The sequence below is a fragment of the Lentinula edodes genome (assembly GCF_021015755.1).
Source record: "Lentinula edodes strain Le(Bin) 0899 ss11 chromosome Unknown C8R40scaffold_40, whole genome shotgun sequence".
In the NCBI taxonomy this organism is placed as follows: Eukaryota; Fungi; Basidiomycota; class Agaricomycetes; order Agaricales; family Omphalotaceae; genus Lentinula; species Lentinula edodes.
The window spans coordinates 317,011-339,339 of record NW_025764346.1 but is presented as its reverse complement, the minus strand read 5'-3'; the positions used below and the strand labels follow the sequence as shown (position 1 = coordinate 339,339).

The window sequence follows — 22,329 nt, the reverse complement described above, 5'->3', positions numbered from 1 at the left end:
ACCTACGTATTTGTCGTCTGCGGGGAGTTGAGAAAAAAATACAGCCCTAATATCATCCTGGTAGTCTTAACCCTCTGTCAATGCTCATCAGACCCCTGATTAATGATCGCATCAACGATGCCTCAACTCTCTCGCCAACCGCCAACAAAGAATAAAAGCTATGAGAGCTGAGACTCCACCGACCCTGCCATAAATGACGAGATATCAGCACAAGAGATAGCAAGAAGCAACAACATAAGAGAAATTCAAGTCGAGACAGGGAGATAAGGGTAGGACACACATACCGAAAAATATACACAATAGAGTTCGAGGTTGCCGAAGCTTGTAGCTCCTGGATCATCTCCAGCTCGTCCTCTGTGTCGTCCCGTACTATATATCTAGGAATAGCACCTCCTAATGTCGTATGGTTTAAAGCAGGACCTAACGTTCCACCCGGATGTGACCCATGCAGGACGCTCTTCGTAGGATCTACCAATGCGAATATGATAGAAGAAAGACCTGTGACGAGAAATTGTGGTATGACGACGAATATGTTGTGGATGCCCTGTGAGGTGTGTTGCCATGAGAGAATCAACATGACGACATTTTGTAAGTAGGTAGAAAGAGCGAGATATTGGGGAGAAGAACGTACGAGGATTATCCCAGCTTTCGCACTCAACCCACCACCACTATGTTCATCCATGTCCTCATCCTCCTCACCTTCCTCCTCATCTCTAGGGCGACCAACAAGTAGCGCGCCTTCATCCAATACATCTTCATCATCTTCCCGATAATTTGTTACCGCAGGAGTAACATTCACAGAGCTTGAACCTGCCTCGCCAAGCCTAAGCAACGTTATCCTCCGCTCTTCTCTCTCAAATTGGCCTTTCTGCGCCTGGCCACTATCAGAGTCCGAATCGGATGCCTCGCCAGCGACAAATATCGTCTCTGATTCGTCGTCACCGTCATTACCCTCATCACTGGTGCGACCTTGCTGTTGTCTGTCTAATAGAGCGAGCTCCCGTCGACTCTCAGAGCTTCGCCGTCTTCCCTGCATTGATAACCGTGAACGCGTATCGACTAGTCTAATACCCACTGCTTCATGTACACTACTTGACGCTGGTTCGGTTAGGATAGCTTCGCCGAGCTGTATAGGAGGAAAAGAATGTGAGCTCTGAAAAAGGAATATTGAAAACGGAAAAGATCACACACCAATGCGAACGGAGCCCATTGAGTGATGGCCCATGAAAACCCTGTGATTGTAATTAAGGCTGTACCGCCTGCCACTGACGAAGTAAAACTAAAATAGACAGAATCGCTTCAGTTCCGGGCCAGCACACAGCATGAGCTGACTTACAAAGTAGCTATCATACAAGATGCCAGGACTCCTAGACTGACAGCCCAAAGGCTGACAAGATGTACTTTGAGCACCTCTGGAATTGCGAGGTTATTCCACCAGGAACGGTCCATATTATTATGTCTGGCACTGGTAATCGGACTTCGTACATCTCCAGCACTCGAAAATCCAGCGCTATTGAGGCGTTCCTCTTTCCTCCTCCTCGAACTCGAAGACGCTTCTGTAGTAAAGAACGGTAAAACAACGTTCATGAATAGCGCAAGTAAGGAGGAATAAAAAAGAGCCCGAGATCCTATACGCGTAGCTTCCGTATCGAGAGCAGCTAAAGAATCTTCGGATATTTCTGGTGGAGGAACTAAGATAGCTGTTGCGAAGAAGGCTCGCTTGTAGAGGTCTCCGATGTACAGTGTTGAGTAGAACATAACTGGGAACCAGGAGATCCAGGCGCTGAGGAATCCGGGATTTATTTCGAGTATTAATCGAGGAGGAAAACGACAGGCGACGTTTTGCTTACAAGAACTGTATGAGGAACTGAAGATCATCGTTACTTTAGCATGGGAGGATATAAGGAAATTTGGATAACGTACTATTTGTCGAATCACTCTGGGAAGCGACCATAGATTCTCAAACATAGCTTTGACTTCAGTTGTAAAAGACTTTGCCAGTGGACTATCAGAACGAAGATTAGACATACTAAACGTCCATTCCTAACGAGGACTTACCCACCAGCTCCAGAGGCATTGTTTTTTAAAAGAACACGTTCGCTCACGGATGAGGCCATGATGATATGGCTACCCAAGAGAATTATACTGACGACCACAGATAGAATTTGAAGTTCAGTATGTCCGAATATAGGTAACAGAGAAGGTAGGTCGAGGTTTCCGCTAGGTAAACGGAGTAAAAGGTTAAGATGTTGAAATCGAGCTCTCTTGAGTTTACGTACGCGAAATATCCTACGACGCTCCCAAAGCCTCCCATTCGCGCAGCCCAGGCATTCCCAGAAGGTTGAAGTGTGGAAGGTAGAACATCGACTAGGAGCGCGCGGTCAACTGCCATAACTGCGGAAAAGAATTAAGATGTCGTTAATGGATGCAAGAATGACCGCAAGAACCTGCATTGACACTGAAGTCTATCAGATAGACTGATAGAACAGCAAGCCATAATGTCAGGCCAATCTAAGCCCGGTATATCAGTTCCAACCTCAACGCGCCTTTCGTTCACCACATACCTCGGAAGTAAAAATCCCAGCAACTTCCTTCGTCCAACCCAACAACGACATAGCAAAAACACACAAAATCGTTCCAATAATCATATACGGTCTTCTCCTTCCCCATTTCGACGTGCTGGAATCAGTCAAAATCCCAATAACCGGTTGCATGACCAGGCCAGAAAGAGGGCCAGCAACGAATACTACGGCCATTGCTGATTTGGATAGACCGAGAGAAAGAAGATATGGCGAGGCATAAGCCATTTCAACTGACCAGACGATAGATATTCCGAGTAAACCGATGGTTAGAACTGGCATGTGTAGCCATGATGGACCGCGAATATAAGAGACGCCGGAGAAATTGTTTGCATCGTTGCTCGTAGAGCCGGTATCAAGTATAGCGAAGCCGCCACCGGTCATAGTAGAGACTTTGAGCAAAAGCTCAATCTTCCAAGCGTTAATTTGACAGAGGAGGAAAAGAGTTCAAGTTGTTTCGTGGCGGCAGCTTGTGAGATCGCAGTCGGTCCGGTCATTCGTTGAACTTTATTCTCCATGACCACTTCGATCAGACTTCGATCTTGGTTCCAACCTCTGACTTCCTTCAAAGTTTGTCAACAGATACACCACGTACTTATTGACGACTTTGTAGATATCGCCCGAAATACAGTTGCGCATTCCACATCCTTGTAAACGCAGCACTATCTTAACGCCTTATGTACATATTCGCAGATTCACGAGTCCCAAGCAACTTTTGCGGTCCTAAACACCGACAGCATACCGACAGGGATAAGAGTTGGTTCAACAATCTTTAGTCCACCGAAGAATGTCTTGATCTCATGTGCATAAAGGGCCATAATCCACTCCTCTATCACGGGCTTTCCGTAGCTACTGTATCCCTCGGGAGAAGTTGGCGATACGGGCAAAGCCATCTCCTGCATGTACTTCCATTTATCTCCCCAGTACGCCAATCGGTCCTCCCTGCCTAGAACATATTCCTCAAATGGCATGAAATTTGATTCTGGGTTGTGCTCATTCCGTGTCCCGGCTCCATTTACCCAGTCCGCCTTGGCTTGCCCGTATTTTGATTTATCCTCATCCATACAGTCAAGGAATTGCTTATCAGGGTACGAAGCGAGCGAATCGCGGATGGTGAGCAGGTGCATGATTGGATTGACGATTTCCAGACCACCTTCAGATACAGGAAAATAGCACCATCCGGCTGGAATATCTTTGACAGCAAATCGTTTGGAAACCATGGATCGGATTGTTTCAACGACAGATCCGGAGAAATCCTCGAAGAGCACCCGTTGAATTCGCTCAAACGTCTGGATGACCTCATCTACAAGGACTTGTCCGAAGCAGTGGGCTGGTTGACCGAAATTTCGACGGAAGAATTCAAGGTACTGAAAAAGAATTGTCAGTTCCACTTTTATGTTTACTCCGAAGAAAGAAAAAGTTACCTTGTTCAACGCGTTAACATACCCAAATACCGATTTCGGCTTCTCCAACTGCCTCTTCAACTCTTGTATATGTCCATCAACCGTATTTTGATCGACTGTAAACCGACCTTGTTCCGCATCGAACACCAAGAAACCCCAAGATACAACACCTCGAGGCAGGCTCGGTTCCAGCTCCCCGCCAACACATACCCCCCCGGTTTTCTTTTCATTGAAGGTGATTCCAACTAATTCCGCATATTTCTTCATTTCATGCCATGCAGTAGCGCAGAGTGTTCCAGATTGGTTTAGATACCAGAAATCGTCGTAGATTCGGTAGACATAGAGACCCTCAGCACGCTGGTTGACGGCAAAGTCCATCCCGAAAAGGACAGCTTCACCGCATACGACCTAAAGCCGGACCAAGGACAAGTGAGTTGGTCATGTCTCAGCAAACCAAATTGAGGCAAACATACCGAAAGTACATGGGCGATAGGAACACCTCTTGCCCGAATGCGCACCTCAGAAGAATTATCAAAACGCAATTTTGCAGCTAGCCATCTCTCAAACCATTTGAGCCACTTTTCTTGCATCCCAAAGAAGCGAAACACCGTCAGAATTGCATCATGCGGTAATGAGGGTCCGAACCTGTAGGAACCAATGAATTATTAGCGTCTTTTCGACTCGAGGAAAGTAAATGATTACCACTCCAGATCTGCTCTCATGATGGTACAGCTGCCATGTAAAATCTTTTTCAGATACGTCTCTGTACTGACCAACCTCAACAAAACCTGCTGAGCATTGATTCCTGGATTTGGTTTCTGCGCTCCCCCTGAATCCACCGCCGGCTCCTGGTCGTACTCTGCGGTGCCTTCCATCAAATCTGGTAGCTGAGTCATAAAGAACTGTTTGAGCTGTAGTGTCTTCCGCTGAGCCTGGATGGAACCAACGAGAGGCGCCGCTGTGTTGCTGCCAGTAGAGGGTTTAGCAGGAGTAGGTTCTTGACCCCACAGATCACCAGAAAAGTTGCCATCCCCTGCATCCTCTGAGCCTGGAACATCAACTCCGAACTGCTGACGGCGGATAAGCTGTTTTCTGCTGAGTGGATCGATTTCATTCTTCCAAGCCCGAGACTCAGCGAACTCTCGGAAAGCATTTTTCATCGTTATACTCCATTTCATGCCGATGTATTGGAAAAGAAGTGCTTGAATGATCTCGGTATCCATGTAAGCCCTAGAAGATGAAATGAAGGGGAGTAATTGACAAGAAGCAACCTTAGACTGACCTGTATTTCCCTGAAAGATGTCTCCGCATCTCCACAGGTACTCCTTCCTCCGGCCACTCCCACGTATCAAGCCTCGCCAGCTGCATACTTAATACACTCGCCACTTCGCTCAAGATGACTTTGTTATCCAAGAAGCTTTTCAGTATGGCAGTCTTTTCCGCAGAAAGGAGGTCCCTCGATAATAATGACCTTATCAAAGGCACCATGCTCTCATCTGAGATTGACTCGCTGAGAATCTCGTCACCGAAGGAGCGCAACTCTGAACGAAGAGTCTCTAGGGCATCAGTGGCCTCAGGAGTAGAAGTGAAGAGATCGTTGAGATAAGCGTGCAATGCGGCTGTGTGAATGGGCTTGGGTTCAAAAATAAGATTTTGGATGCGGTCGCGTTGTTCGATACGTTCTATATAGGAGTCAACAACAAACGTAATGAAAATATGAAACATTGAGCCTACCTGTACGCTCAGTCTTGGTGTCTGCAGAATCTGACACGGTAGCCTCATCGTCAGCGGAAGGTTCACCAATCGCCAAAGAGTCACCACTCTGCAGCCATTCCTTGAGAAGATCGCCGAATAACTTCGCATAATCATATCGCGTCACGGCTTGCTTCAATTGTTCCTCCAAGGTCGAGATCCATATCGTTACTTGAGAAGAAGATATAGAAGGGTCGTTTCGTGCCAAGTGAAGCCATCTGGAGACCAAGATGTTAGTATGGATCTGGAAAGAAGGATAATTATCATCTACGCCTTATAATTGTCCAAATGAATATGTGGCGAAGTCAACGGAGTCAACCCTGTACCTGTCCACCCATGTATACGATTCAACAGGATATCCAACTGAGCAACTGGATTCTTTGCGACTTTGACGTCGGCAAGAGTATTATTGACATATTTCACGCAAGTTTCCCGCTGTTTCTCAAGCTCGTGAAGCTTGATAGCGGTTATATACTGGAAGGTTTGCCCGAAAGCGGAGGCTGGAGGAAAAAGGAAGGAAAATTTGAAATTTCTGAACGAAGGAAAAGTAAGAAAAGGACACACCGCTGTTGGTCATCGGGAACAAGCAGATACATCGTTACACTCTCAGCCGACTTTTTATATCAGCGTATATAACCGATTTAATTCTTTGCGGTCCGGCTGTCAAAGACTTGGGTTGCCGAAGTCATCGAGAGAGCTTCAATGCCAGTAGCAATAAGTAGTGACAGAGTAGTGAGCACTTGAAGGTGCTACGTAGAAATTTGTATCAGAATTTTACTATTTACTTACGGTACCGTATCTTCAGCAGAGCGCCGTGAAATGGTAATATCTATTGGTTGGCAGTGGAACAATCCGTACCCGCAATTTCGGTCCCATCGAGGATCCGGGCTCCTGGCGCTGATTGAAGATCAAGAAATTCCTAAGATGAATGTGCGCCTGGTCTCAGTCAATCTCCTTCATCTGCATTGTTTGTATGACAATACTTAAGCTCCGGTTTCATCCTGGCTCTGGTCCGACTTCAGTCTCCCTTCCCTCTCCAAACATGTCTTCACATACTCCAGAAAACCGTTCCCCTTCTCCTCGAGCTCCTGCAGCATCCTCAGATCATTGAATTGGAGCTGATATTCCAACCCGTCACAAAAATCGCGAATGTTCCGGATGTAAGTGTGCATTTTTCGTTGGAAGGTTTCAGTGGAGATGGGCAACACGGGAGATGCGGATGCGGATGCGGAAACAGATGTGAGACCGGAAGCGGAAGCAACAGTAGGAGGTCCAGGAGAAGGAGAAGGAAAAGACGTTAAGTTGCCGGGATTCGAATGGGAAATTTGATTGAAATAGGCAAGCCCGGGATCTGAGGTGGGAGTCATAAGATTGGATTGCAATTGACCGATGGTGACCAGGGGATTGGCGTGAATCGGATGATTTGGATAGACTGGGTAAATAGAATACAGAGAAACAAGCGAAGGAACAGGGATATGATTCATTGAAGAAGATCCAAACAAAGATGCAGATAAGACAGATGGAGATGTAGACGCAAGTTTGAGCATAGATGTAGATGACGTTGTCGAATGAGATGGAGCTATTCCGGGATTCTTGAAAACCTGTTCCGCATACATCTGTTGGCCAGCTCTGGAGACTCCGTCTGGATCAATCCTGCTTTCCTGTCCGAATTCTATTGGAGACAAGATCGGACGAGGAGTATAGGAATGAGGATGAACAGCATTTGTGGCTACTCTTACTCTGTCTTCTTCCTCGACTGAGCCCATCCAGCTCGGACTCGGACCTAGACTCGATCCAACAGGCCATATGCGTTGCGTTTCAGTATATGGTTCATGCGGGAAACGATGATACATTCGCATTGTTACTCGTCGATATCCAGGCGTTTCAGTATCCCGAGAGGAAACTAGCAGCCTGCTGCGACAAGGAAACCTGTTTTTGATCATGCGCGAAACGACGTTCAAGGTCTGACGATATTTACGATGGACGTCTTGGGAGCACCAAAAACGCGTCGTATGTCCAGTCTTCGTTTGAGGGTGATCTTTGATCCTATAATATTATTTCGACGTCAGGTATGCTAGCAATGGAATAGAAACATACCACGCACGTAAATCGGTATCCCGTGGCTCTCCATATTTCGTACGTGACTAGCTGTACTCTATCTCTGTCTGGAATCTCTGGCACGTTCAAAATGTCAAAACTTCCAAAGAATGCACTGTCTTCGGGACATTTAAAGGATTTTGCGAGAGCTTTCATCATTTCGACGCCGTTCTCATAGTGCTATGGGCATAAAATTTAATTTTATTCGGCTTGCACCCACATGGCCATATTTGAATAGTGACAACTCACATGTACATGGGTGACCTTGGGCGATTTTCTCGAGCATCCACGTTTCCGAATAATGTCATCCTCCTCATCCTCTTCATCATCACCACTCTCCGCAGCTAGTGATTTCCGTTTGCCATGCCGCTTCTGAAGTTCAGAAGAACCTGTGCTTTAAGACCCTGGGTAAATGTGTAAGGATCAATTCATTTAGACAAAGCGTACAAAGATGAGGAATCAGGGAGGAACGGTCGCTGAGAGTCCTCGAAGTTTGCCACAGGGTACGTTGAAGTTGAAGCAATGGAGGCCATTAGTATGCGAAGGAGGAACAAACGTGCTTACGTCATGCAACACAGCGGGGGAAAAAAACCTTTATGCGCGGATGTGTGCGGATGCTGTCTGCACTACACTACCTAAGCATAAGTGGGCAGGACAATATCTTCTCAAAGTTTCAAGTTTCCAACATCACTGAAGTCCTGTTCGGGAACCCGAGTCAGGCAACTCATGGTACATAAGTACATAGTCTGTAAGCACCACTGGCAACATACTTGGTCGAAAGCTTTCCAGGGAGAATGCCTTACTTGTTGTGTCGCTATCTGCATTTGACCTTATTGGCCATCCAGTACTGCATGAAGAATGCCAAGCTTTGCCTGAGATTTCGATGCGGAGCAACTTCACACAACGACTTGAAATCTTTGCACGAGATAGTGTCCTTGCACTGGATGGCTGATAAGGTCTATTGCGGGCAAGACTTCTATGTTTCTCCAAACCAAACATATCGAAGTGCCAAATCGACATTCAGAAAGACGTACACATTACAATGTGCCAATTCAAACAAAGAATATATGAGCCTGTTAAAACCATACGAGGGCCGCTATTTTGTGTTCGAAGGAAAATGGAGCCTTTCAGCCACGATCACAGTTCCAAAAGTCCGCAGCGAAGTTCTATCCAAATACAAAGATAGTCAGCTCGATAGTAGAAAAAAGTCATACATCGACGATGAATTTTCCATTTTCAAAGCACTTCCTGAGAAAGATGGCGACTCGTCATCCTCCCGAGTCTCCATTGGATGCCTTTGTGAATTTATTGAGCTCAGTCCTACCATCAGCGCTCACTGCAGGGAGAAATTGGAAATGGACGCGTACATACTCATCTGCGCTGCTAGACCATGAGCTTCGCGAAATTTGGGAGCTTTGGGTTGGGGAATCTTTTTGACGCCAGTTCGAAAAGTGTTGGAGTATCATCTCACGGCGAATGTCCTACTATGTCCTTGTTTCAGCTATTGGCAACGATAGTCGAACAAATGGAGAACAAACAGCGTTCAACGCTGTGTATCACAATTCTGCATGCGGGTGCGATAGTGAGAAAGGACTAGCTCGTCTGCCACGACCGTGCATGGGACACGAAAGAATCGGTGAAAGACAGGGTCGGAATGGGTTCCCATCATAGCAATGCGATGCATGTATTCTAAGATTCGCGCAAGGTCCGTCGAACGTTTCCACGAGTTCTAAGATAGAAGATGGAGCACATGCAATTGTGCTATAGAAATACATTCCTGGCCTGACAAGTTAGAGAAATAGACTGCACGCAACCAATGGAAATACATACCAAAATGCAATATAATATATCCGAAACTTCACAGGTATCCTACAGCCTCACACTTCCCATTCCCACTTCACCGTAAACCGCCTGGGGTCCCTGGGATTGGGGAGGGTGACTGTGAAACACTGAGGTCACCATTGATGATATCCTGAATAGACGATTCAAGAGCATCGACTCGCGTCGACATTTGATCCACTAAAAAGGTTAAACCAGGACATGGTGAGAGAACGATCAATTCAGTGAGTGAGAAAAACGATCAATTCAGTAGAGATACCGAAACGTACTTCTGTCCAAAATTTGGGACGACATTTCATCAAACTTGGTATCAAGTTGTTCCAGTAGCGTCTCAACCTGATGCTCATCAGATTTGCATTCGAGAATCACGGGAAAATTACGCAGACAAATGCCGTTAATTCGTGAGGACTAGAAATGTTGGTCACTCCCATTGTAGGTTTCGGCGTTGTTGTTCCCTTTCTCGCCAGAGGCGTCTTGTCTGCGGTTTCGCTCTCTGTAGAGTTTTTAGCTGGTGTGGCTGGTGTAACCTTGAGAGGTAGTGCTGTCGAAGAAGCCATACAGGTAATCGGTGAATGTGATCAAAGAGGTTGTGAAGAAAGATACTTTGACACAAACAACACCAAACCTCCGCTCTCTCCGTCCCGCGAATATCCCTGGAAGACCAAGCATCAACTTGTACTCAGCTCCGCGGTTAGTTCACGACGGTCACGAAAACAGCATAATGCGTTTAAGGAAATCAATATACCAAGCAATGCCCGACCCAAATTTAATGGTGTACATCTGCTACATACGTATATATATTATCCTAATAGGATAAGCGTCAAGGATCCAGAAGTTCTATGTTTGGAGAGTCATTCGTTGAGAGGGCGAAAAAAGGCGAAAGATAAATTATCATGGTACAATGGATTTCTGTGTGGAGTGGCATGGGTTATGCCCTTTTGTCGCTAGTATGATGAACGAAGCACGACGCACTCCGCGGTTTCAAGTTCGCGTCCAGGTAAGCATATGCCTTGGACGCATGCTCTGTCGTGTAGCACATGAGCATCTTTAACCTTTGAGGGATAGGTGTCAACGCCTGGAAGGATCGTTTGTCTGAATGAGAAGGCGAGACAGCAACGGAGAAATGCTCAAGAGGCGCCACCTTCTTTTATGTTGACTTCGAAAGAGGTTTTTGCGTTATGTACTATTGTGAAGGTAAATTTCAAATTTTCTTAACTCCGTAGAAGACATGAATGGTATGATGGCCGTATACCAGCGATTACCTAGCGATGTCGTTCAAATGAAAAAATCATTCAGGTAAGTGCTTAAGCCTTGAAGGTCTTGCTGGCGAGGGCTAGTGACTTCAACGGGAGTACCTGTTTCCTTTTCCAGACATGTATTGTCAACCTATAGAAAATGGCCCGGAAAAGCCGGAAAAGGTCTGCAGGATAAGAGAATTCGAAATCCGAGGGTATGACTGACAAGGCCGTCTTCGGGTAGCAGCGACAAAGCAGCGCATGGAGGCCCGTGTTCTGCAACCGTAGAGCCGTGTGCGCACTCGGGGACCTGCGATGTGCACTTTTTACGCATACATAGCTGTGTTCAACGCAAATATAGACTAGTCACAGGCAATTTCGTCTCGGTCCGAGCCTTAACAAAGGGCGTGTTGATGTGAGATGAACTGTAAGTAGTCACCAATGCCGTTAAACCGATGTCGATACATTGGTGAGAAGTTGTGGGAGGCTTGATCATCCGGAGGATACGAATGAGAGCAAAAAACCATTTAGGAGGCAAAGAGCTATTCTGATTCAGGAATGAAGAGAATGAATCGGCAAATCCGGCACGCAGCGGTAGAGGCCGAGACCACGTGATTTTGAACGTTCTCGGAAATGATAAGGCTATCTTCCAAAATTTTCCATCTCTTCGTTATATCTTAACATATAGATCGTCCATTTCAATGCCCAACTCTTTGACTTCACAATCTTGTGCAGCTGTAAGTGCTTTCTATCTTGAGATCATGTATTCTAATGCTACTCTCTTTCAGCTTCGCGATGGTGCTCAGATACCCATCATAGGATTCGGTAGATCCTGCATTCTCTCTAACCGTTTTGTTCACCATAGAAATATTGGATCAGGAACATATGAATTGGACTCAGAAGACGCGTACAACGCGGTAACTTGGGCCTTAGAGGTGACGCTGATATCATAGAATGCAAAGCTAGATATTTCAGTATTGAATTCTGCAAAGGCCGGCTATCGCCATATCGTGAGCTTCAGCAAGCATTAAATCGCATCATATAGTGACTCTCCTTCGGTTCTGCATTCCGTATGTAGGACTCTGCCGGTAAGTTTCTCCTCTGGACAACGCCGGTGTCATATCGGCTCATATCAGCCTCTCGACAGAATGGTATGAGAATGAAAGAGAATGCGGTAAGGCCATCATGGACTTTTGTCGTAGCCATGATGTGCCCCGTTCCAGCGTGTTCTTTACAACGAAATTAAAGGAAAATAACGGATACGAAGGAGTCACTCGTTCTATCCAAAAATCTCTTGATGAATGCGGTTTGGGATATATTGATCTGTATCTCATTCATGGTCCAATTGGAGGTCGAACTGCCCGACTCGAGAGCTGGTGTGCTATCTGCGAGGCACATAAATCGGGAAGATTAAGGAATATTGGGATCAGTACATTTGGCATCAAACATCTGCAAGAAATCCTGGATCTCTGTTCGAAGGAGAGCCTCCCGCTGCCCTCTGTCCATCAGGTACTTATCGTATTGATTTACTGCACTGTCAGATGTGAAATTTCGCTCATCGTGGAATGAACACAAGATCGATCTACATCCGTTCCAAGTCCGCAGTGGCATCGTGGAGTTCAATAAAAGACATGGGATTGTACTTGAGGTATAACATGGTTGCTGTTTTCGGACGCGTTCGACAATTACTCACTAGACTGTATCAGGCATGGGCACCCCTAGTTCGTGGACTTCGGTTCAAGCATCCGAGTATCGTCATTCTTGCTCGAAAATATAGCAAAGATTCTGCTCAGATCCTGCTGCGTTACTCTTTACAAAAGGAAACCCGTTTCTGAAACTTGTCACTGACGATCCTGAACTCTTACTCTGATTTGTAGGGATATGTCGCAATTCCCAAATCATCTTCGAAACAGCGTATCATTTCCAATATTCAAGTCTTTGACTTCGAGCTTTCAGACACGGAAATGCAGGATCTTGATGGTCTTGATGAAGGTACGAAATCAGGTCAATGGAACTTATTTGCCAGGCTGATCTCATAAATATCCAGCACTTGTTACTGACTGGGATCCTACCGACTGCGATTAAAATAAACTCGGTCCGCGTGCATACTCGTCGCCTATCAAGCTCTGGAATCCACATGTATCTCGGATGAGAGCCCGGTCGATCCTGTCTGTGTGTGATACCTTCGAACGGTTCAGCTAAATGTACAAATGTCAGCCGTTGGCGGGTTCTTCTTCTTGCCTCTTCCTTTTATCGAAGTTGTAAAGCGCTTTGATGCGTTTTATAGAGTGTCCCCGCTCAGTTGAGGGTCTTCTTGCAATTTACTCCTCCGATCAAAACAGAAAGTTACTTTTCCGAGCCCGTTTGTTTACGCTTCTCAAAAACACAGGAAGTTTATTCCATCTCAGGTACAGGCTTATTTGATGACCACGGCCAACGATTGCGTTTGACTCAATATATTATACTTTGGATCTACCATCATTGAAGACATACAACCAATCGAGATGATGAAGTATGTTGGAGAAACTGGACTCTGGCTCAGACTTCCACTGGCGCTAACTTTCCACTTTCGATTCCAAGGCCCGCCGTACTGCTGGTTGCTTTTCCCATGGCCATGATTTATGTGTTCGAGAGAATTGCATGGTGACGACTCGAATGATTTTAGGAGTGCTACATAATGCTTCTGAAAGGAGATCTGTTTTCTTTTCTGACCGCAGTACCCAATATATGAATCATAAGTTGAGTGTACTATATTGGCGGATACAGACTGTCGTTGTCGTCTGTGTCTAAGTACAAGTTTCCGAAATATTTCGGCCTGAAAACGCATTCGTATGTCTCTTATGGTGCGTTCAAATCGCCGATCAAACGTGTATTGCACCTCACTTTTTGTTCATGTTCGATTTCATACCTGTAGACCTTCGGACTTTGACAAACTGAGTGCTTCTGCCGACTGTACATGTACACAACGACATACTTTAATAGTAAGTATTACTTACCATTACTATTAGTATTAGAGCTTATTAGCAGCACGTCGAAAAGTTGCTCCACGTCGAAAAGATCCTGCGATAAAGTCGAAAAGTGTGACGAGAACGTGATCAGCATTAGCGTTGGTTTGTCTATATTCTATGTACTGTACAACTTCTAGTAATTGCTCGTACGACATAATTTTTTGAGGAGAGGGTACACGAATATGACAGGCTTTGATGGCCTACACGGATGGATCGTTATAGCGCAACCGGAGGCTGGGCAACTTTGTTACAAAGGGTAGAGGGCGGAACATTCTTGAGTTGTGGTCACAATGTCAGTAGCGTGATCAAACCGTGCTTTTTCAAAGCATGACCGTTCATTTTTCGTTTTCAAAAAGTTTTCGACGTGTTGCTAATAAGCTCTATTAGACACGATCAAGCGTAGTCACGTGAAAGTCACGTTGAATACTTTCAGGACCTGCGTAAAGTTTCTTGAAACATGATTTGTGGAGGTCACTCTCTCCTCTTGAAATTCTCCGCATTCCGTAACAATATCGACGCTGACAGATGCAATCATATTCGTTTCTCACACTTCAAAACATTCGAAGTACACGGCGATCATTATACTGATACAATATGGCTGCCCGTGTTGACTTCGTTGACTTAGGCCATACATAAATATGTACCACTCTTGTCATCACCCCCCTCAACACACAAGGTCGTGATTACACCCCGTCATGGTGCTCCCAACCCAACCTTCGTTTATGGAGTCTGTGTCCATCGCTGAAACTGTCCCCATGGAACTTTGGGAAAGAATCATATACTATGCAAACGCCAGGGAAGAAGCCTTCTTAGGACCTCCCAGGGATATAGTGAACATTTGCCTTGTCTGCCGCTTCCTCAATAGTGCTATCAACTTTGGCGATAATCCGAGTCTATACGCTCGACTTTTCCGTTTCAAATTTGATTATCGTGCCCCTCTTCGTCGTTTTGGAAGAGACTGGCTCACCGCACGGTCAATGGCTCTGGAATTCAAAAAAAGAATCATCCTTCTGAAGCAGGTCCGACGAAAAGAATGCAGTACGCAAGATCTTTGGACATGCTACCTGATGTATGTGTAACAGTGCTTCTATCATGGTTTGAAAACTTGATATCAGTAGGATATTGGAGAACGATGGCAGAAACGAGCGGCAGCTCATCGAATGGGCCCATTTATATGGCTACCTCAAACACGAAACCTGTGTGCGGTATGAAGCAACTCTTGACTCGACCATAAATTGGTTTAAAGATACTGAGGCGACATCCCTTTTACTGTGGTTGTGGTGGATGTCATTCAGTAGAGGTTGGTGATCATTCTCCACTTGCCTTTATTCTGTCTCTCAAGAGACGGGTAGATGATGTTCGCATTGAAAATTCTCACGTTCGAGATTCACTTATTTATCATCTACTGCACAACTTGATTGTTGCAAGCTTTCGTGTATGTTTTAGTCTGGTTTGTGATCACACGGGCTAAAGCTTCTTGTGTATAGTATCCCAATGTCTATGGACCGGAGTCGCATTTTAAGATCCCCCCTGCTGGATGTACCTGGTCTTCGACACCTCCGACGCCCGTTGCTCGTGTAAACCATTTCTCAAAGGAATTTGACCTCGCTACACCATTGTTGAGCGTTGCATCTTTTCTTATCTGGACCCTACGGCTAGAGACCATCCGTGAAAACATTGATTTCGACCTTGGCGCAATTTCCTCACTCCCACTGGATAGGGACGATGCCATGGCTCGCAGAATTCAAGGCCCTACGCAGACGGATGTTCTGAGATTTCATCAAAACCAAATTCGAGCCCCTACTCACTGTTCTCTAGTGTTATGCACATTTTTTGAGGAGGAGATACTAACTCAGGAGTGTGAACAATCCGCCGAAAGGCTTCTCCTCTCATCTGACTCTCGGCGTTATGATCAAGACTGGTATCGGTCTTGGACATGCTTTGATTCTCTTTCAATCACCCCCTCGAATCATAACGCTTATGTACCGGGGGCTCTTCTTGGCGACTGGGAAGGCTTTTTTGTGGTGAGTTTGATTGAAATATAATCTTCCTTATGTGCCGACTTTGCTGCTTCTCGTAGCAAACAAGTCTAGAGGATCACATCGCCCTTGTAGATGATCCAAATCATATGCCTTTAGACCCGATCTCTCTATATCGACATCCCTTATATTTCACTCTGAAGGAGCATCACTGCTTTCACCCAGAGGTCCCAATAGGACCTGGAACTGACTGTATAGGAGGGGAAGATGTTCTAAACGCGTGGCTACCGCAAGGGCTGAAAATTCAACAGTACGAGGTCAGTCTTTGCCCTAAGGCCCTACATACCTATTCAATACCAACATTAGAACGAAGTCGAGGTATTCGATCCTGTAGCACAAAGAAACGTGCGTTATCAGACATTTCTCCCCGGGGGCTTGGAGGGAACGAAAGAACGGCTGCAGAGTGAGAAAGGTTGGATCTCCGTCTTTTGACGGAGATTGCCGGTTCTGACCTTCAATTAGTGCCTGGTACAAGCCGAAAATTGGGAAATGGATATAATTACACGAACAGCTTTTCGCTTTCCAAAAATGAATCATTAAATGATATCCTGGTTACTGGAAAGGTCGGTACAATATTGGTGGTAATCTCTAAAAAATTCAAGGTACTACTTATGTTGGGTCCATTTTGCAGACTTCAGAAGAAAATGGTGCAGCTTGGGGTCACTACCTCTTTGTTGGGAGAGTTAGACTCTGGGACGGTTTCATAGTGTTGCTGCGTACTCCAGTGGGCTCAAATTTTCATGTTATCATTGATGATTCTTAGGCTTCTTCTGCCAGAGGGATCCAACACGTTCAAATCTTGGCCGCTGGTTGTTCAGGGGTTATCTACATGACGGTAACTTCGTAGGGCATTGGCGAGAAACAAGCACCTCCCCTAACCTTACTGGATATCGAGGTGAATTCGTTGCGCATAATCGAGATGGTCGAAACTGCATGTAGAACAGCGGTACCGTGCTTCAATCCAAATACATTGTCTCATCGTTAAGAGTTTGAAGATCGATACGGTGAGAGAAAGTTCCAACGGCGTTACACTATCTTGGGCAGGATATTTTCGAAAACTGAAAAGTCACTCACTATGATGGATATTATTTGGCGCGCAGACCTCTACACGCCTGAAGGAGTCAATATAGAAACACCTATGTATGTGGCTTTCCGAACGGAAGCCCAGCGGCTTTTGAGATGCCAATCATGTCCCATCGTACTAGGTTAGCCAGACATCCCTGCGTATGCCTCATATAATGTATCTCAGGTTGTTCATGGAACGCTTGAGGGATCCCGTTTTCCTTGAACAGCGACGACGATCATCAGGAGATTTTAAGGTTTGGTCTACTGTCACGTACATACCATACCGTTCCTTCGGAATGTATGTAGGTGGAAACCTTCGTTTGATGAAAACATATACTGCTGACACGCTTTTAGACTAGGCAATTCCTTGGAAAAAAAGAAGATTGCGAGCAGAAGCTGTTTTGTGTAATAAGAGTGGGTATTGATGATGCGTAAAAAATGAAACTGTCCCTAGATTTCTCTCAAAATCGTTCAACGGACCGAAAAACTTGAGTTGAACTTCCCTCGGAAGGAATTACGGCCCAAGCATTTCGTTATGAGTATTGAAATTGGTATACATAGGAAATCAGCATGGGGGGATTATAAGGAATTTAAACGAAACCTCCTTTACCATGATCACCGATTCAGCTGAGAGGAAACTACTCGGCATCTATGTATGCTTATGCTGACTCGTGAACACAGGCATCCGTGTTGAATCACAGACCTCGAGGAAGGAAGCTTGAGAAGCACTCAAGTGAAAAGTGGCCTGAAGTGGCGCCCAAATTGTCAAGTAAGCCTTACTTCGGTAACGTTACTATTCCTTGTAGTAAACTTTATCCGACGCCGGTGGAATCCAACTTGGAGAGGCCATTTCCGGATCGATAGCGTTGTTCAGATTGGATGCCTGATTATGCAAAGCACTGCACCTCCCAGTAATAATAAAGCAAACCTCAACCGTACACTATAAACTCTCCCCATAACCTCTCGATTGTCCAACAACCTCAAAGTTAGACGCACTAAACGATGACGAGCAACTCCTGTTCCCCAGACGTTCCTCCCTTTCACGGCTATGTAGAAACAACCGTGAATGCTCTACGACTCATACATGCTGCACGACAAGGCGTCATCCCCCGCATTACCCGTCGTCTCAACGATACAGAACGGCGGTCAATGATCAAAAGCGGCGCCGTATTTATTTTCAGCGTCGAGGAAAGTGGAATAAAGCGGTGGACAGGTACTGTGGTCATAAACGGTATAGAGGTCCCATACTAATTCTCTCGCAGACGGGCTTCTATGGTCACCATCTCGGATTGTTGGAAATTTCCTAGTAAGCACGCTGAACTCTCCAAATCATAACAAGCCTCAGTTAGGATGACTTTAATAGGTTTACCGCGAGATCAATGAACGTGCCAGTAGTCGAGGAAGTCACAAAAAGACATACACTGGAGAGGAATCCAGGAACCCTACTATTCAGCGAAATTCCCCTGGCATGCCTTCAGGATACAAAGGAAGCACAAGCCCCCAAAATGGAAGCGACCAAGGGACGTTCAAGCCTAATGGCCTCATTAAAAAGGTATACTTGACAAACCGTCATTACCTATGTTTCAATTCATATTCTTTCAAGACTATAACCGTTACCATCGAGGGATCCGACCTTCACCTCATTTCCTATTATACCTCAGAGGATATCCGCAACGGGAGGCTCAAGGTTCGTGTCTCGTTTGGCTCGTGGGGAGTTGTGACTGACATCGAGCTCAGAGGCCGTCATCCCGGGCAGATATCATGGGGTTATACATGTCCCCCCACATCTTTCGACTGACAAATTTCAGAGTACCACCAAAGGTTGAGATGGGTCCAGATGGAAAACATCGCCTCGTGTAAGTCGCCCGCATACAGGACCTATGCTATATCTCAGACCAACTCAGCCCAGAACCCGAGGAGCAAGATAATGTTGACTGCAAAATAGAAGAGCAAACGTACGGAAGCCCCACCTCTTCAGCATCGCCCGGGCATTCTCCCGTCGATCATCCTTTGAATCCACTATACCCCTTAACGTCTGCGAACGTAGGCTCCAGCTTCGGTTACTCTCGCGCGAGCGATAGATGGCAAGAAACGGTGGGTACTACCCGAACAGGAACACCCGCCTTGCAGGGTCAGGAAATATGGCCGCTATCGCCCTCTAGCTCGCATACACACATAGGAGGATCCCGACGTGAAAGTGGGGGGTTACCGCAAAATGAATCATGGATAAGTACCGGTTTACAATCTGGTAAATCTGAGTTTCAAAATATGAAAAGTTGCAAGACCTTATTCGTTTACAGAACGCTCTCGAGCACGATCCAGCAACCCATATCAGAATGCCATGGCCATGAGAGATCACGATAGCCTGCCCGGCCTCACGACACGATACAATGGAAGTCGTACTGGGCGCGACTTGGGTTCTCAGCGTTTGCCTTGGATGATGAGTCCTGACACATCTGACAGAGATAGTCGCAGCTCTCATTCACGGTCCTCTTTTTCATCCTCCTCCTCTTCCTCGTCGCTTCCGTTTGCAGAGGGGTATCAGTCATACAGTTCGAGTTGGTCTGGCAACGACCACGGCATAGATATACCAACTTCGCAGACACCCTTTTCTCCTAATCATCAGGGATATTCGTCTTCTTACGCTACAGGATCTGGTGAGTTATATAATATCAGGTTCAAAAAAGAGTTTTCACCCACAAGTCCTGCAGATTGAAAAAATTTCATGATAGTTTTTCTTGAACATTGCTTTCCGTTTCCCTTTGGAGCCTATTTACGACCGAGACGTAGATCGTTACTACACGCAGTACATATATGTTATATCATGATTATATCTTGAAAAGGGTTTAACGAACGTAGCGTCCATCTACATCCGGAGGTATCGCTATCTCAACCGCCGAACGTCGTCTGTATTATTCTTCTCTTAGAACAAAACCGAGATAATCGGGATGCTCGTGTAGCGTACCGATCCGCCGAGGCTGTAAGAGTCGAAAAAATACTCCTTGATCACCATGGGACAAAGTCGGCGAAAAGTCTTAATACAAGCTCGAGAAATCCAGAACAGAAAGTTATCGCAGCCAGATAAGAATAAGGTTTTCTATGGATCCTCAGCGCCGAGGGAAATATGAAGCGAAATGGACAATGCCAATGATAAACTCTTTCCGTTAAAGAATCCTACGGCTATAAACGCATCTTCACTGCCCAATTGTGCTTTACAACCGACTTGCTAGGTGGCCCCACTGGTCCTCCGTTCAATGAAATTGCGAATATTTGAATGTCCTTCAAGACTGCCGAAGAAGCAGCGCTTGGCGTTGTTCTCCCACAGGACAACATCAAGTTGTTTGGCATAATCGAGAACGAACTCATAGTCCGCCTGCGACGCAAACGCGGTGTAAAGATACCCTGAGAGGAAATCATCAATTGGTCGAAATGAAGCATCGCCATAAGGAGGGTTTACCCTCTTGAGATTTTAATCTTTCCTTCTCCAACTCCCATAAACGGATTTGATCTTGGACAGTGACAGGTATTAGGGGATTCTAAGGATTGTCGTAACAAGTAAGTTCGCATGAAGAATTGCAGACCCACAAATTTTCGCATTTGAGGGTGCGCATGAGCGGTCAGGTAGCTGATGATCTGGTTGTCGATTAACTCGCTGCTCTCAGGATAACCATCACATACCTGTGCAGCGGAAATCCCATTGTTCAATGCTCGTCTAACACTGTCACGGGTTATGGATCCAACTACTAAGTTGGGGAAACGATACTTTAAGGACACAAAAAGATTAAGAACAGCGGTTTGTAAAGGGTTATCTAAAGTAGGATCAGGGTTGCAAGGTGTTTGGGCTCAACGTAAAGAAAGCATACCTGTGTATGCATACACCCTATAGTTGGTTTCGAGAACAATGAAGCCTTGCTGCGAACTACTTGCCGCACCAGTGCTGGTGGGAAGCGAGGGAGATGACGAGGTAAGGGTAGTGGCCAGTCGAGTGGGGCTGAAACGTCGCGATGTAGCCTGTGTTCGTAAGTGACATTAGGGTGCAAAAGAATACAATGACAGCACAGACCCTACGCTGCCAAATCAGACCGTAATCTCGGAGGTCATCAAGCATTGCTTTTTGAGTTTGACTTAAATTTTCTGTAAGATATTCCTAAACCAAAATTCTAAGGAGCTAAAAATTGACCAAAGGAAGGACTGACACGACCGAGTTCCATCGTGGATAACATGAAAAAAAAAGTAAGGACCTCGACCAAATCCATCTGTCTTTCCTGTTGAACCGCAGATTAGTTTTCTCTTCATTGTCCGCGAGCATAAACCATTTTGCCTCGGCCATGTGCAAGTATTGTAGTAATAAATCCCAAAGTTGAGCGTGCGGGGGATGAAGCAAAAATTGAAATCCAGCGGACGTAATCTGGGGTAACGATCCACTAAGCAATTTATGATCAGGGCAAGGACAAGAAGGGAAGAATAGCCGAAGTTCGCACTGTTGGTTACTCATAAGACCACTGCGTTGCAAAAGGTAGAGGACTCCCTGAGAAGGCCGTGTCGGAGTCTGCCCTGTTCCCGATGACACCATGAAGTGAAGAATAGTCTAGAGCTCCCCATCATCAGGAGTTTCTCTGGGAAGACAGAAGTCTCGTACCTCCCAACGTTCCAATGCATATCCATCGAGGCCTTCTATATCCATAGGTGGGCGTTTTTCATCTTTTTCAGCAGGTACACCGAAACTTCCGGTAGTTCCCCTGAAGGTAATGAGGAGAAATGCAGTCCAACAGAGACAGAAGACGTACCCTCCGGTAATAGCGTGGCGCAGACTCGTTTTGAAGGTGGTATTAAGAGATAGTTTACCAGAAATATGTAATATATGGAGTTTGGATAACATGTCCAGGGCGTCATCATACACTCTGGTTCCGTGGATGTAAGCAATTCTTCAACGTTGGGCCGTAAAGAGAGTACTTTTTCTTGTCCTGGACAACCCATGCACCCATAGTGGTAAGCGAAATCGCTGATTCGAGCCACAGCAGATTCATAACAAGTTGGCGCTCTATTGAATCCAACAGCCTAGCACCGAGGTCAGAATGTAGAGACTGGTGTTATGAAAGTATATTGACCGAAAGATCGACAAGCATGAAGAAGGACTCTGATACAAGCGACTCAGAGACGTCGCAGATTGTAATTGAAGAAATGGCAACAAGGCGTGAGGTTTGTTCAACACTGGTGTCAAGTCCCTGATATCGTCGACGCCATCGGAGTTATTGGAAGGCATATGTTTCTAGGCGTTCAGACCGCTTTACGCGTAAGGTACAAGCAGCGTT

General features: G+C 45.8%; 10 protein-coding genes across 10 annotated transcripts; 4 read left to right on the top strand and 6 right to left on the bottom strand.

Annotated features, from left to right (window-relative positions):
* Positions 1–111: 111 nt before the first annotated feature.
* On the bottom strand, positions 112–2,963 carry C8R40DRAFT_1055634 (uncharacterized protein; the record flags this gene model as incomplete). Its single annotated transcript, XM_046225013.1, has 13 exons — positions 112–184; positions 285–544; positions 632–959; positions 1,044–1,126; positions 1,192–1,279; positions 1,337–1,465; positions 1,553–1,783; positions 1,851–1,867; positions 1,924–2,005; positions 2,059–2,220; positions 2,280–2,394; positions 2,439–2,511; positions 2,565–2,963. 13 exons carry the CDS (start codon positions 2,961–2,963, stop codon positions 112–114), a joined length of 2,040 nt encoding a protein of 679 aa, XP_046082164.1.
* A 9-nt stretch (positions 2,964–2,972) lies between these two features.
* Positions 2,973–3,989, bottom strand: C8R40DRAFT_610999 (uncharacterized protein). The gene has a single exon (XM_046235622.1). The coding sequence runs from the start codon at positions 3,797–3,799 to the stop codon at positions 3,275–3,277; it is 525 nt and encodes a 174-aa protein (XP_046082163.1). The 5' UTR covers positions 3,800–3,989; the 3' UTR covers positions 2,973–3,274.
* Positions 3,990–4,277: 288 nt separating this feature from the next.
* On the bottom strand, positions 4,278–6,427 carry C8R40DRAFT_611015 (uncharacterized protein). The gene is made up of 6 exons (XM_046235623.1): positions 6,299–6,427; positions 6,006–6,234; positions 5,717–5,952; positions 5,265–5,664; positions 4,456–5,212; positions 4,278–4,390 (listed from the first exon to the last, which is right to left on the bottom strand). The coding sequence occupies exons 1-5, from the start codon at positions 6,309–6,311 to the stop codon at positions 4,681–4,683; spliced, it is 1,410 nt and encodes a 469-aa protein (XP_046082162.1). The 5' UTR covers positions 6,312–6,427; the 3' UTR covers positions 4,278–4,390; positions 4,456–4,680.
* An 87-nt stretch (positions 6,428–6,514) lies between these two features.
* C8R40DRAFT_611123 (uncharacterized protein) lies at positions 6,515–8,159 on the bottom strand. The gene is made up of 3 exons (XM_046235624.1): positions 8,081–8,159; positions 7,839–8,011; positions 6,515–7,780 (listed from the first exon to the last, which is right to left on the bottom strand). The coding sequence occupies exons 2-3, from the start codon at positions 7,988–7,990 to the stop codon at positions 6,718–6,720; spliced, it is 1,215 nt and encodes a 404-aa protein (XP_046082161.1). The 5' UTR covers positions 7,991–8,011; positions 8,081–8,159; the 3' UTR covers positions 6,515–6,717.
* Positions 8,160–8,576: 417 nt separating this feature from the next.
* C8R40DRAFT_610885 (uncharacterized protein) lies at positions 8,577–9,452 on the top strand. The gene has a single exon (XM_046235621.1). The coding sequence runs from the start codon at positions 8,626–8,628 to the stop codon at positions 9,223–9,225; it is 600 nt and encodes a 199-aa protein (XP_046082160.1). The 5' UTR covers positions 8,577–8,625; the 3' UTR covers positions 9,226–9,452.
* Positions 9,453–9,728: 276 nt separating this feature from the next.
* On the bottom strand, positions 9,729–10,227 carry C8R40DRAFT_1055459 (heat shock factor binding protein 1-domain-containing protein; the record flags this gene model as incomplete). Its single annotated transcript, XM_046225004.1, has 3 exons — positions 9,729–9,850; positions 9,940–10,006; positions 10,057–10,227. The coding sequence occupies 3 exons, from the start codon at positions 10,225–10,227 to the stop codon at positions 9,729–9,731; spliced, it is 360 nt and encodes a 119-aa protein (XP_046082159.1).
* Positions 10,228–11,666: 1,439 nt separating this feature from the next.
* C8R40DRAFT_1162864 (aldo-keto reductase) lies at positions 11,667–12,990 on the top strand (the record flags this gene model as incomplete). The annotated part of the gene is made up of 8 exons (XM_046230304.1): positions 11,667–11,730; positions 11,785–11,840; positions 11,898–11,915; positions 12,064–12,414; positions 12,482–12,553; positions 12,612–12,659; positions 12,783–12,897; positions 12,953–12,990. The coding sequence occupies 8 exons, from the start codon at positions 11,667–11,669 to the stop codon at positions 12,988–12,990; spliced, it is 762 nt and encodes a 253-aa protein (XP_046082158.1).
* A 1,392-nt stretch (positions 12,991–14,382) lies between these two features.
* On the top strand, positions 14,383–16,937 carry C8R40DRAFT_1124000 (uncharacterized protein). The gene is made up of 9 exons (XM_046228917.1): positions 14,383–14,982; positions 15,032–15,213; positions 15,266–15,348; positions 15,401–15,937; positions 15,994–16,209; positions 16,259–16,364; positions 16,415–16,515; positions 16,584–16,676; positions 16,730–16,937. The coding sequence occupies exons 1-9, from the start codon at positions 14,609–14,611 to the stop codon at positions 16,889–16,891; spliced, it is 1,854 nt and encodes a 617-aa protein (XP_046082157.1). The 5' UTR covers positions 14,383–14,608; the 3' UTR covers positions 16,892–16,937.
* Positions 16,938–18,019: 1,082 nt separating this feature from the next.
* On the top strand, positions 18,020–19,381 carry C8R40DRAFT_1055597 (Gti1/Pac2 family-domain-containing protein; the record flags this gene model as incomplete). Its single annotated transcript, XM_046225012.1, has 6 exons — positions 18,020–18,230; positions 18,280–18,323; positions 18,381–18,569; positions 18,621–18,704; positions 18,755–18,873; positions 18,922–19,381. The coding sequence occupies 6 exons, from the start codon at positions 18,020–18,022 to the stop codon at positions 19,379–19,381; spliced, it is 1,107 nt and encodes a 368-aa protein (XP_046082156.1).
* An 862-nt stretch (positions 19,382–20,243) lies between these two features.
* On the bottom strand, positions 20,244–22,280 carry C8R40DRAFT_1162862 (transcription factor Tfb2-domain-containing protein; the record flags this gene model as incomplete). The annotated part of the gene is made up of 13 exons (XM_046230303.1): positions 20,244–20,419; positions 20,475–20,553; positions 20,603–20,650; positions 20,696–20,826; positions 20,881–21,028; positions 21,081–21,164; positions 21,214–21,282; positions 21,339–21,441; positions 21,499–21,605; positions 21,657–21,756; positions 21,805–21,918; positions 21,971–22,075; positions 22,126–22,280. The coding sequence occupies 13 exons, from the start codon at positions 22,278–22,280 to the stop codon at positions 20,244–20,246; spliced, it is 1,419 nt and encodes a 472-aa protein (XP_046082155.1).
* Positions 22,281–22,329: the final 49 nt, after the last annotated feature.

Coding starts and splice junctions, on each gene's coding strand:
- C8R40DRAFT_610999 (XM_046235622.1), bottom strand. CDS start 3,799: ATGGTTTCCAAACGATTTGCTGTCAAAGATATTCCAGCCGGATGGTGC.
- C8R40DRAFT_611015 (XM_046235623.1), bottom strand. Junction 5,953..6,005: donor CATTTGGACAATTATAAGGC/GTAGATGATAAT, acceptor CTTGGTCTCCAG/ATGGCTTCACTTGGCACGAA. Junction 5,665..5,716: donor CACCAAGACTGAGCGTACAG/GTAGGCTCAATG, acceptor ACTCCTATATAG/AACGTATCGAACAACGCGAC.
- C8R40DRAFT_611123 (XM_046235624.1), bottom strand. CDS start 7,990: ATGATGAAAGCTCTCGCAAAATCCTTTAAATGTCCCGAAGACAGTGCA. Junction 7,781..7,838: donor GCCACGGGATACCGATTTAC/GTGCGTGGTATG, acceptor ATAATATTATAG/GATCAAAGATCACCCTCAAA.
- C8R40DRAFT_610885 (XM_046235621.1), top strand. CDS start 8,626: ATGCCTTACTTGTTGTGTCGCTATCTGCATTTGACCTTATTGGCCATC.
- C8R40DRAFT_1124000 (XM_046228917.1), top strand. CDS start 14,609: ATGGTGCTCCCAACCCAACCTTCGTTTATGGAGTCTGTGTCCATCGCT. Junction 15,349..15,400: donor TGATTGTTGCAAGCTTTCGT/GTATGTTTTAGT, acceptor TCTTGTGTATAG/TATCCCAATGTCTATGGACC. Junction 16,210..16,258: donor TGAAAATTCAACAGTACGAG/GTCAGTCTTTGC, acceptor TACCAACATTAG/AACGAAGTCGAGGTATTCGA.